The 13,718-nt window shown below is 35.4% G+C and overlaps 1 protein-coding gene and 1 long non-coding RNA gene across 2 annotated transcripts in view; one reads left to right on the top strand and one right to left on the bottom strand.

Moving 5' to 3' along the window:
* LOC100366565 (uncharacterized) overlaps positions 1-13,718 on the bottom strand; it is a 59,074-nt gene that overhangs the window by 18,236 nt on the left and 27,120 nt on the right. Inside the window, exons 4-5 of the mRNA XM_085495403.1 lie at positions 13,511-13,603; positions 12,831-13,241 (exon numbers count right to left, since the gene is read on the bottom strand). Of these exons, the coding sequence (XP_085351529.1) occupies positions 12,831-13,241; positions 13,511-13,603 (504 nt within the window). The remainder of the gene's footprint in view (positions 1-12,830; positions 13,242-13,510; positions 13,604-13,718) is intronic.
* On the top strand, positions 11,936-12,431 carry LOC144358560 (uncharacterized). The gene is made up of 2 exons (XR_013421865.2): positions 11,936-12,148; positions 12,346-12,431. It is a non-coding gene; the product is annotated as an uncharacterized LOC144358560 (long non-coding RNA).

The following is a 13,718-nucleotide window of genomic DNA, read 5'->3' as shown; positions in this document are numbered from 1 at the left end:
TTATTCAGTTATAACAACTTATTCAGCTTTCTTCTCAGTTGTTTTTATTCATGTTTAATATGATCTTATTATAAAGGTGGCGTTGCAGGGGAAAATGTATTTAGAGGTGAAATTTCACTTTTTTAACTTTCATATAGCAGAAAACCTCCTTATTCTTGAGTGAAAATTTCAAAATTCCATTGTGAGTAGAACACCTAATAAACTAGGTTTATATTATTAAAAAAACACATGTCTTACTTTAACTGTTTATTTTACATAAATTTTGCATAATTAATGTTGATTGATTGCTGGAGCTTAACAGTAATATGCAAATAACAATTTCGGGAAGACCAATTTCGTTTCCTCTGTACTTCATTTTAACAAACGCCATTCATACACAACACATCAGCTATTTTATATCCCAAGATTTATATTATATACAACAATACCAGAGGTCTGTAAAAAGGAAAGACGGACACTATGTCAGAGGAAAAAATAATGTTACTGAAGGAATCAGACCGTGGTTCCTATCATAACCAAATAAAAGATGCAATTTTTTGTGCATACAATACCAAAAGTGACAGCTCCACAGCAGAGTACAATCACAAACTTTATGTATTTTAATAAATTATTAAATACTAAAATGTTATATAACTTTTCTTTTACCCCCCCCCCCTTCCTGGTATCGATTTCAAGTAATCACTGATCTTTGTTTATACCACTCTTTCCTTTATCACAATCTTTGTTACGCGCTAATGTTATATGCAAATTTAATGCGCGATGTAGACACACCCTATTATAGGACTGTGGCATGAGCACAACCGTACCAGGAGGGGGGGAGATAAAAGAAAAGTTACATAACATTTTATTATTTAATAATTTATTAAAATACATAAGTTTGTCCAACTCCCTGTGGTACAACTCAGAAAATGAAACAGACACGGGATCATACATCGGTACAACAGAGGAAACAGATGTGTCAATTTCTGCCATGGCAAAAAAAGTGGGCTGTGATGATAATATAATGGAAGAAGTCCTAAGAATAATCCACCTAATGTCTCTGAACGAGTGCTTGGAGAAAGTCGCGACATGTGCCCTAGATGGGAATGGAACTTTGACCCCGCATGAAAAGATGCAACAAGGCTAGGGGGAGGTTTTCGGGTTGAGATGTTTGAATGGCGACTGTCGTCGAGCTGTGGAGATGACATCTTTCAAAACAAAATGGAAAACATTTCGAAATTAACAGAAAGAAATTTCTGGGAATGTGAGCAATCGTCAAAGGAAGACAAGTGCTCATCATATTGTCAAGTGTCGTTAGACTTCCGCCACCAATTTCTGCTCACCCATACAAAAACCACACCACCATTTTGGCTTCGAATAGCGAGGACACGGTCAAACAAAAATTTCTGTCAGCTGTCAGAAGAGTAACAATAACAATAATATAGCCTATTGCATGTATGTAACTCATGCAAAAGAAACATGGCGGATACCCTACAGCATCGAGCGTTTATATGCGATCGGAATCATTTGCTTACGATGAAACTAAGTGAATTTTATTTGAATTTCATTACAATTCAACGAATTTATTTTTTGTGCATTATTATAATCACTACTGAATAATATTCAACAATTGTGAGACGCAGCATGACCGGATTGCGCAACCAGAATCATTTGCTGTTCGTTTTTATTTGAAACTTCGTTGAGAATATACTTTCGTTACCAATAAAATAAAAACAAATGTATTTGAAAAATGACACTGGGCGATATTGTAATGAAATTGCAGGCGGTCTACTTTTTAATTCAACAAGAATTATTAATTATTATTGTTAATTCTGCAATAGTTTCTTTCGTCTTAGGTGGCCCAACTGACGGTGTTGAAAGTCTGCGTACACTAGTTAGATACTTCAATGATGAAAATGGAAGTCCTCAAAAAATATTTGATGATTATTTTTTGAAATTCTGAGCCCAAAATAAGTGCCCACCAGCCGTGAAATCCCCAGGCGATTTTCGGATGGCTAATTTACGACGGCATATAAAGAAAGTATTATTATGGACATCTCGTGTATATTGCCGATGTTTTATACTGTTTGTAGTTTGCATATGAAAGTGGTTGTTGATGTCCCTACTATTATTCGACGTCGTTGACAATGCGATAACAATGCCACTCGCACTGTGCACATTTTAGCACTAGATCTAGTGCCATTTTAGCACTAGATCTAGTGCCATTTTAGCGCTAGATCTAGTGCCATTTTAGCACTAGATCTAGTACTATTTCGGATTAGTGCTACTAGCACTAGCACTAACCACTCGCACTACGCCCATTTCGACACATTTACATACCTCCCTATTGACGTTATTTTATTTTTATTATAACATCTGCATAAGTACTGTTGCAGATATATGTATCATTTCTGTTGTCCAATGCCTTCATTATATTGCTGGTTACAAGTTTATATCTAAAACAGTTATGCATATTAATGAGGTCATATGACCATATATGGTCATCTGATACTTCAGACATATCACTTGTTCCTTCTCTTTACTAAAACACTGGTTGCATGTCCCTATCTGCAACAGTGCTTTTGACATGAAAGTTATGCATATTAATGAGGTCACATGACCATATATGGTCGCCTGGTATTGAATACACTTGTTCCTGTCCTTTACTATAACACTGGTTGCATGTCCCTATCTTTAAATCTGGATGTGCTAAGGAGGGAACAGCACAATAGCACTCACACAAAGACGGTGTTTGTGTACAGTAGGGGGTATTTATTACTAATCTAAAACTCACAATTAACTACTACTGATGAGATCAGTGGCCCCTTTGACAACTAGTGGTGTCAAATCTCTTGCAAGGCTGAGCCAGGGGAGACCACTAGTAACTGTTGTATGTACTACAACCCGAAAACACTACAAATGAAATTCACCATTAGTGAGTAGGGAGGTTGGCTGCAAAGCACTGTGATGTCTCAAGATGAAGCGGAAAAGAGGGGTGGAGGTACGTACGGAACACATCACTGAAATTGCCCAGAACACTGTCCTCCAATCTTCAAAACACAAGCTGTGCACAAATTCCTAACAAGAGTGATGGAGTAATGGGCAGCTTACAATGCACAGCAGTGACTTTACATCTAGCATTGCCCTTCAAAATAGATGACAAACACCAGTTTCCTGACAGTAGATTAGGAAACCCACACTCAATGTGCAGAAGGCGAATAATGTTAAGATACTGTTTAATAGGTGAATTGCGTGAAAGACGCGCACCGAACGTCTGTCGCAAAAATCGAACGATTTGATTTTGAACTAGAATTTCTTTATTTTCTTTATTTCGTACAACTGCAAAGTCTGTACAACATACCTAGAAAAATTGCGGTTTAGTGTTCATCCGGACTTTGAGCCCTTGGCAGTAAGTGGTTCAGCCCTTACATATGCCAATGATTGAAATTTGTTTTAGTTGCTATCAAATTATCGTTCGAAAAAAATACCTCATTTGTGAGACATGCTTTTGATACAAACTGAAGATCGACCCAACACAAAACTACTGCCATTTTGTCTTCCTTGTCCTCATTCGGCAAAAACAAAAACTTGCATATTTACTAATTTTTTAATGAGTGCATATTTTGTTTAAAAATATCAAACGAGAATAAACATTGAGTAAAATAGGAATCAACTGCTTCGTTTTATTTGAGAAAGATGGAAACCATGCAAAAACGAATGTGAAACATTACTGTCTGCTCGAGGAGAAGACACTGGGAGTTGTGTGCAAATAGATTGTTTACAAACAAGATCACATCAGAAGGCTTTCTGTCACGTTGTGTAGCTCCAATGCGTAAAACAGAAAATTTATATCTTGAATAAAACTGACAAACTTCTTTGCTGTTGCTGTCGGGTGTTTGCCTAAATCCATGGATTAAGTGTAGACGCGGGGATTCAGTTTTCCTTTTCTCTGCTCGTTGCGTCGCAATAGCGGTGAAGGGTAGTACTGTGTTGAACGAACAGCATATGACCACTGTATTTTGAATGATTTTGAATGATCGTAAATAATTCTATAACGATACTGAAAAAAGTCATCGGTTTTCCATCTATATTCATGCTTGAAAATAGGCCGAAGTATCCGCAGACCTGCCGGTGAATAGAGTGTCCAGATAAATATTTAGGATCGATCATTTCACATGTATTGTTCTGTTCAGCCACCTAAAACAGGCTGTCTGATGCCAATTACTGATTCATCATTGCAAAACAATGGCCCACATAAAACAAAACGTTCATTGAAACAGATCGGAAACTTGAGGGAAACAGTATAAGGGATAAAAAGAACAGTATCAAACCCGATACTCTTAAAAGGCCTGGGGAGAACACTGCAGAATCGCGTGCGAAACAAAAGTGACGCATGTGTACTTGCCATACTGGCATATATCTAATATTTTTAGTCGCTGTAACTGCTCTAATCATCCATCATGACATATTAAATCATCATATACTAAAACTCGCAAATTTTCAGACTTTCCAATGAAATATTACCATTATTTTTCGCGACAGAATACGGAATCGCAATATGCAAATTAGGCTACTCACCCAAGTCAAATATTTGTTCAGAAACTTCAAAGACCACTAAGTTATAAATGAATTAATGCAATAATTAATATGCATAAATTGCACCAAAATCTAATCAGCACATCTACTCATCATATATTAGTTGTGTGCCAAATTTCGAGTTATCAGTGGAACAAATTTTAGTCACAGAGTCACAGACACCGGTAACACGTACATGTCAGCTCATTGTGTGACTACTGTATTATTCGAAAAGTAAAAATCGCCCTCTATGAATAGCTATCATGTTGCAAATTAGTATTATAAAAGCTCTATCATTCTGTTCTAATAGCTGAAACAAATTCCTGCTAATTTTCATTTTTTTTTCAAAATGTAGATGCAACGCTTTGCTTATTAAGTATTGTTTTTGATCTGATAACTTTGAACTAAACAGATTTTCTATTAGCTTCAGATCTTGATCAAAGTTTGGCACCCAGTTCATAGGAGTGCTTATATTGATTTTCTGACATCTTGTTTTCTGTAAAGATTTTATATTGGTAGGTTTGCAAATGTGTATCAGACTGGCAAAATATCTCTCCATGAGTTGGTTTTAAAACCCAGTATAGTATTCCCATGGGATTTGGGAGATACATTACCAACATATTATTACAAGATAACTGATTTGCTTCATTGAACACAGACAACAATGCATATTTCCACTGATATCATTGACCTTTGAATGTGTATCACCAGTGATCAATCAAGTAGAAACAGTCAAAATATTTTACAATATTTATCTCAATTCTAGCATGATATTTTCATACAGGACATCTGTTGTTCATGCTCAATAATGAATAAGGTGACCAAGTTTGATGAAGTTTGGAATAGAATTAGCAAAGTTATTGTACACACAATAACAATTATTAACGACGACAACGCCAGACAGAAATTTTCTCCTTAATATACCTTTCCCTTCCATCTTTGTTGGTATGGGCGAAGTATAAACATGGCAGGGTTTGACCGGACCCCACACAAAGAAGTTTGCTAAATCTATTCTAAACTTTTGGTTTTCGGCATTCCCATCATGTATTCCTGGGAGGAAAAGATGTATAATAATAATGTTATTACAAGGTTACTGCAAAGTATGCACGAAGACAGTACAGCGGGAGTATCGTTTTGATTTGACCGCATACTGTCTGTCTGTCTGTCTCATAACATCACTTTTTAATTCTTCTGGAATATTGATACTTTTGTCTTTCTGTTTGGTACCTAAAACATTCCATGAAGAAATAAAACATTTCTTCATGGAATTTTTCATTTTCAATTTTGATCTGGGAACATTACTTAAAGACTCTGTCATCTAAATGTGTTTTGAGTTGGGTATGTCTACCTTTCTCTATTTTGAATACATGACTGCTTATTCTGAAATGAGTTATTATGATTTTATGTTTCAGATTATATGAGAGCAAATATGGTTCAAATGTATACGATTCTTTAAAGTGCCTGTGAAATGCCTGCTACTTTCTCGCCTAAAATCATTTATTGGTACATCTATGTTTCTAAGCATAACATTTTTTAAGTGGAAAAAATGGTTTCAATCTCAGTCTAAGCCCTTCATTAGCTACAAATATTATCAAGTTTGTGGTATAGGGTTGAGTTACATATGAAATATGTCCCTTCTGGCAGGGACAAATGCGTGAATGGAAGCGTTTGATTGGACAACAAAAATAATTGAGAGCAAAACACAGCAAAATTGAAGTCAGCGTGATTGTCATAATTACAACATCACATTAAAAATTACTTGCTTGCAAAATATTGACAGCTCACATATTACACTGATCAAATTGCAAGAAAAGATCACAGAAGTGTGAAGTCGTCATTCAACACCAATCACCAAACAATTCACACATTTTTAGACAGCGAAATTAAAAAACAATTATCAACGTATGAGTGCTGCGTAAATTTACTGTTTGACTGACGCTTCGGTTTTCACGTCACATCATTGCTACCTCTTACGTAACACAAAATATATGGCCTCTACAAAACATTATTCAGATTCTCAAAACATTTGAAACACTTACTCGACGGTTCTCTCTCTTCTGAAAGCCGACGTGGTGAACATGAACTAGTTCGGAATCTGGTTCTTTAAAAAGTGTTAGTACTTGCTACATTTAATTTTTTGGCACGTGTCTTTAAATCCTATGTTGATCGTTTATAAATCAGAACAGTTGTTTAGTGAATCTGTTGCACGATGATATAGGGAGAATGTCCTACCTATCTTTGTCTCATTGATTTTACGTTGTTTGTCTATTTATGTCAGACCTTTGAAACGTTTGCGAAAGCATAAATTCTGACACTATTATTACTACACGCATTGATGAGTCCACCAAAAATACAATGAAAAAAAAGGAGACCAACAAATATATATCGTTAAAAGACGCAGTATTATAAAAGTATAGCACAAGAGTATGGCTTCCTCTCATATTTTGTCCTTTAGTGGCGCACTTTTACTCCGCCTTTTACTTCGATTAGAAAGAACTCCTGTGTGCCAAGGATATTGGAGACATGAAGTTAGCACATGTGCTTCTATTAGAGCAAATACAGCATTAAAAACAAGTCATTGAAAATGACACAGTCCCCGTTAAATTTTTGAAAGTTCTCTTTGTGCTCGTCATATTAAAGCGGAGGGGTTGTCGCGAGCGTGTCCTTGAAACTTGAGTTCCAAGTGGCGTATACAACAGATTGTTTATTTACATCAAAGCACGTATTCAGTGTAGTAGTAATATGGCCAAAAATAAAAACATTCGGCCATCTTTTATGTGCCAATTATGAAAGAAAATGGTACATAAATTGTGGAAATATAGTAGTAAGGCCAAAAAGTCAGATGGCTGTCAATCGGCCATCCTTGACCAGATTTTGAAACAAATTGTCATGGATATGCATCCTAACATGTATAAAGTACATGTATGTGCCAAATTTGAATGAAAACTGACAGAGCACGTCCAAGATACCGCATAAAAAAAAAAAAGATGCCTGCCAGTTGGCCATCTTTGATCCAATTGCGAAATAAATCGTCATGGACATGTATCCTAACATGTATAATCAATGTACCAAGTTTGAATGACAACTGACAAAGCATGTCCAAAATACAACATTTTCAAAAAACAAGATGGCTGCCAGTCGGCCATTTTGAATCGAATCGCTAAACTACTGCATGTGCATATGTCCCACATAAGGTACTAGGCACATGCAAAGAATGAACGGAATCGGTCCACAGGATTCTGAAATATGACTTTGGACAGACTGACGCACGGACGGACGGACAGACTCAGGAACTCACAGATGGTCGGACATGTATCCTAACATGTATGATCTATGTACTAAATTTGAATGAAAACTGACAAAGCATGTCCAAAATACAACATTTTCAAAAAACAAGATGGCTGCCAGTCGGCCATCTTTGATCCAATTGTGAAATAAATCGTGATGGACATGTATCCTAACATGTCTAATCTATGTACCAAGTGAATGAAAACTGACAAAGCATGTCCAAAATACAACATTTTAAAAAAACAAGATGGCTGCCAGTCGGCCATTTTGAATCGAATCGCTAAACAACTGCATGTGCATATGTCCCACATAAAGTACTAGGCACATGCAAAGAATGAATGGAATCGGTCCAAGGGATTCTGAGATATGACTCTGGACAGATGGACGGACGCACGGACGCACAGACGGAGACCAAATTATAAGTCCCCGTTTTCGGACTTCGTCCGAACGGGGACTAAATATAACTGCAAGCAATGATCTGGGGGGTTCCAAGTAGCTATGGTTTAACAATTATATATATTTAATGAAATAATGACCATATATGATGACTTGATATTTTGGTCATTTATCTTGTCAGACAAAATTATTGCACCAGTTGCATGTCCCTATCTGCAACAGTTCTTACCGTATATCACATTTCAACCAAAAACTATGCACATTATGCCAGGGCATCTATGTACCACATTGTAATGTGATGATTAGTACTTGAGATATCAGTGGAAAAGCCAAAAAATTGCTAATCATTATGCAAATAAGGTAATTATTTTGCATACATTTTTACCCGAAAATAATCAGGTTCGTGAATTTATAGAGCATCCATGGACCAAGTTTCATTGTAATGTGATGATTAGTACTTGAGATCTGTAGAAAAGTCGAAAATTGACAAATCATTATGCAAATTAGGTAATTAATATGATGCATCAGGTTTGCACATTGTCCCATAGCATCCATGCACAAAATTTCATCAAAATCCAATGTTGTTTAGATATATGTATCCATGGAGAGTAATTTGTTAATTATCATGCAAATTAGGTAATATTAATATGCAGAGGATTTTGACCAAAACCCAGAGCATCTAAGCGTCAAATTTAATCAAAAACATATATGTGGAACTGACGGACGAACACACGCACACTTTCACGATGTACCATCGTTGTGACAACTTTTAATACAGTTAAATTTTAATATAACTTTTAATATAGTTGCGATATGAACTTGATTAAAACGTGTTCCTATATACGGTAGTTGCGTTTTAATTGGAGTTTAATTGAACTCAATTAAATGCAATACAACATAGAATTACGAAGAATAGAATTAGAAGTTGAATATCCTGTGACATAATATATATCAATATTAATATAAAATAAACCATAACTTCCCCCTTTACTAAACCTAAGCTACTTAACTTAAATTCAATTAAGTATTGAAATAAATTATAAAAATAGTGAGGATCGTCACATTTTAGGTCCTGTCATCACAAATTGGTGTAAAGTTAAATTGAAGTAGTCACAACCTAGTAAACAACACACACACATACACTGAGTATCTGGCACCAACTGCATGAAGTGTTTCGGCGATGAGGACGAGGTACCGTAAGAAGTTCACACATTTTTGGACTTTGTTAAATAAAAGAACCATCTTGACTTGGTTACTTTCCATGGTCAGTCAAGTAATGCCTGTTTTCAATTATTTTCATTTAACCATTTCCTCGTAGTTTGTGTTTTTCAGAAGCTATTTTCACAGTCAGTCAGTCAGTGATGCTTTTTGTTTTGTCATTAGTTTGTGTTTTGTCCAGGCTATTTTTATGGTAATTACCTGCTTGTGTTTTCCACTCATATCTCCTGTTACATATCTCTTAAATCAGTATAAATGAAATCAATCACATCTAAAAACATTATAGTATGTACACAAGTTTCTTTGTTCTAAACAACGCTAACGACTTAGTACTAATCATACTCTAACTATTCAGTAAACAGAAGTACCGGTATAGTGCTTTAACGTTCAAGTATTGCATAGGTATATTTACCGGGCTGCCTTTCACAGAGTCGATATAGAATTCTGCTATATACCCTATATATAAAATATGTTTTTTCGTCGCCGGAGTGATTTATATTGTAAATTTTGGTTCCCCAAGCGTCTCTAAAAAAATCACCTATTTATTAAAAAGTTATTAAGGATATTTTTGATGGCAGGAATAATGTTAATTTGCTAAGTACACTACATATGTCTTCTACACACAATGGCTTAGAGACCACTCTTGTTAACCAACATGACATTGCTAATGGGTTTAACCAGTTTTTTGTCTCAGTTGGGGAGACACTTGCTAATAACATAAATCATTGCACTAAATCATATCATTCCTATCCACCAAAATCCTTACCACAATATTTCTTTCTTCATGCAACCTCTGAACAAGAAATATTTCAACTACTAAAGGCACTTGATAAAAATAAGGCTGTGGGGTATGACTACGTAAGTCCAAAACTGTTAATTTATGCCGTGGAGTACATTTCTCGACCTCTCAATCATATTAATTAATTTATCGTTTTCAACAGGTGTATTCCCAAATTCTTTAAAAATTGCTAAAGTGACTCAAAAAAGGAGTACCTAGTGATCCAGGCAATTACAGACCAGTATCAGTATTACCACAGATTAGCAAAATACTGTAAAGGGGTTAATTATTCACCAAGTTTTAATTTTGCTTATTTCGCTGACTGGAAAATGTGCTAAATTAAAACACAGTGAATATGTAAAATTTAGCATAGAACACAATGACGAAACCGTGAATTTAAAACCCACTGAATATGCCTGAAATGGTAAATCAGTGAAATTTAAACCCAGTGAATATTAGTCATTTTACAGTATTTGAGAAAATAATTAACAAACAAATGATCTATTGTACAATCATCAATATGGGTTCCGGGAGAGATACAGTACTAAGATAGCAATTGCGGACATACACAGACAATTCTGCAGGAAATTGATATGGGTAATGGGGTGATTGGTATATTTTTGGACTTTAAAAAAGCATTTGACACTGTGAATCATGATATTCTAATTAGCAAACTAGACAATTACGGTTTTCGGGGGATGCCTAAAAATCTCTTTAGAAATTACTTAACAAACAGGAATCAACATGTCAATATTAATAGGATGCAGTCAAATGAACTACCAATTACTTGCAGAGTTCCCCATGTCTCTGTGCAAGTGCCACAGATTACTAGTATTTTGACACTCATTTATTTGCAGACGACACCAGCCTATTTCATACCTTCAATTCAAAAAACACAATAGATCTTTCAGATATAAATTCTCATTTAAACAATGTTATAGACTGGTGCGATACAAATAAATTAACAATAAATTCCCCAAAAAACTGAATACATTATATTTAGAGGTAAACAGGCATCAATACATTCAACGGGTACAATTAGTATAAAAGGGGTAACAATAGATGAAGTTAAAACAACTAGGTACATTGGTGTTGAATTGGACAATAACCTTGACTGAAAGAACCACATACAGAAAGTAAACAAAACAATAAGTAGTAAAGCAGGTATTCTTTTCAAGTTGAACAAGGGACATTATTCCAACATCTATTCTTTTACTATTATATAACTGTTTCATCCTACCACATATTTCTTATGCACTAGAAGTTTGGGGGAACACATACTCAACTTACCTGAAACCCATACATCTCACACAGAAAAAAATTATTAGAGTTGTACAAACCCGTTTGTTTACCTAATCATACCTACCAGAAAATTTGTGGAAATAATAAATTTCATTTATTACTCGTTAAGCTTAATTACAGATTACAGCCCCAAACTGAACTACTAGAGAATATACCTGGGTCCAAAAGAAAGACCCTAGTGTAATGTGAGCTAAGTAAAGTTGGCCATTGAGGGCGCTCTTTAATCTGTAATATTTTTTTGATTATTTCTACTGACTTTTTTTGATAATGTAGACATGTATTTAAACCATTTATTTAAGATGTATGATTTGTGTATTTTCAGTAATTTAAATTATTAGTTATCGTGGAATTTGCCAAAAAAGGCACACATGAGTGACTAGAAGTAATTTGCATATTTCCCATGAAACTTAGCACTGAGAAGTCAGTTGGGTCAGTAACATCACTGGACTCGTCTGAGGAGCATCTCGTCTATTCACCTCTCTGACCACTGAACCATTCAGCCCGGAGTTGGTTTGCGAATGTTCAGAGTCCAGCTCATTTCAACGGTGTAGAAAGTTTTAACTCCTACAAGCCAAACTGAGTGGAATTTGTTAGATTTGACCAACTGACGGGGTATGTAGATTGTTTCTATTGTTCTGGCCATGTGCTTCAATGACCATGCAAACCTTTGTTCCTGACATGTGCTTTAACTAATCTTTTGTTCGCTTTCATTGAATGGCAACTCCAGTATTAGTGTGAAATGTATTTTTTTTTATTTGAATTATCGTTAATTTTCTCAATGTAAATTATTGTATTTTCATCTTATTTAGGTTTTTAGTTCCTGTAATTTACAGTGTCGCTCTCTTGTGTAATCTTGGTAAATAAACTCTGTACGGGAATTCGTTGTACCAGATAATTATACCTCTGTCGTCCATACTTATTTATCCATTGGTCACAGTAACATTTTTTAGAAAAAAGGCCTCGCCTAAGGGTCACGCACAGGGCGATCATGCACCAGAGGCCTGCCAGTTCCAATTCTCACAAATGTTCCGCTGCACAACAATGGCCGCTCGGAAGCTTGTGGCGAGGTGGGCAGGTTCCACGGGTTTTCTTGTAGGTATGACAAACGGGTAAACAAACAGGTTTGTACAACCCTAATAGTTTACTACATCAGCTATATTATAGAGTATTTCTTATGAGAGCATATAAACAGTATACTTGTATGAAATTACAATTTTTAGTTTTCAAATCTATGTCATGAACCTTCAGAATATGTGAAACAATTCACAGATAAGGATTTTCAATATATTATTACCTTTTTGAAGTTCTAAGAAACATTTACGATATTGCCATCTTTCAATTGTAGTTGTCAAGACGATCTTAGAAGCACCACATTCTCTCAAAACATCTTCTGAAACAATGTCCTCCTGAAAGATTGAATTGATTTTCCCCACTCTGTAGTCCTGCCACAACCGTTTCAGAGCCGATAATGATAAGCATTCTACGACAACAACCAGACATTTATGGTCAATGTGTTTACAGATGATATCACCAATGTCATCAAGGTACTTTATCATAGCTGGGATATCGTCAATTGTTTTGACTTTACTAAAGAGGCAGCGAGCAATATCAGATAATGCCTGTGCTTTAATCTCCCTCACTGTCTGATCTGTTCGAGCTTCCATCTTTTGGAAAGAATCCACATTCACCTCAATTTCGAGTTCACCTGTTGCACAGAATTATAATAACAGTTATACCCGGTAACACTTTTTGCCTAATGCTCATTATTTTAAGTGTAGAGCACAGTTTTCCATCAAAGAATTCTTGCTTTGTCAGCATTTTCTTGTTTTAAACAGTACGACTTTATAAGTTTACCTGCACGCTAACAACCTACTACTCATACTCTAACTATTCAGTAAACAAAAGTATAGTGCTTTAATTTATTTCCAGTCATCTAGTAATTTATATATAAAAGTATTGCATTGGTATATTTACCGGGCTGCCTTTCATGCTTCTTTGGTTGTGGCTGCAGCTTGGATTCAGGTTGAGTAGCTGAATGTGAATTCCCTTGCATTTGTGGGCTTATCCCTTAAAAAAGTACACAAGTGTGTGTTAGACCCAAAACTAAGTGTTTCAAGACTAGAAATGTTAAAAAAACAAGCATTCCAAGCACGGTTGTGTATTTATAATGCCAAACACAATA

This window comes from Saccoglossus kowalevskii, chromosome 21 (genome assembly GCF_978046115.1).
Source record: "Saccoglossus kowalevskii chromosome 21, keSacKowa6.1, whole genome shotgun sequence".
In the NCBI taxonomy this organism is placed as follows: domain Eukaryota; kingdom Metazoa; phylum Hemichordata; class Enteropneusta; family Harrimaniidae; genus Saccoglossus; species Saccoglossus kowalevskii.
This window is presented reverse-complemented; position numbering and strand designations above follow the sequence as displayed.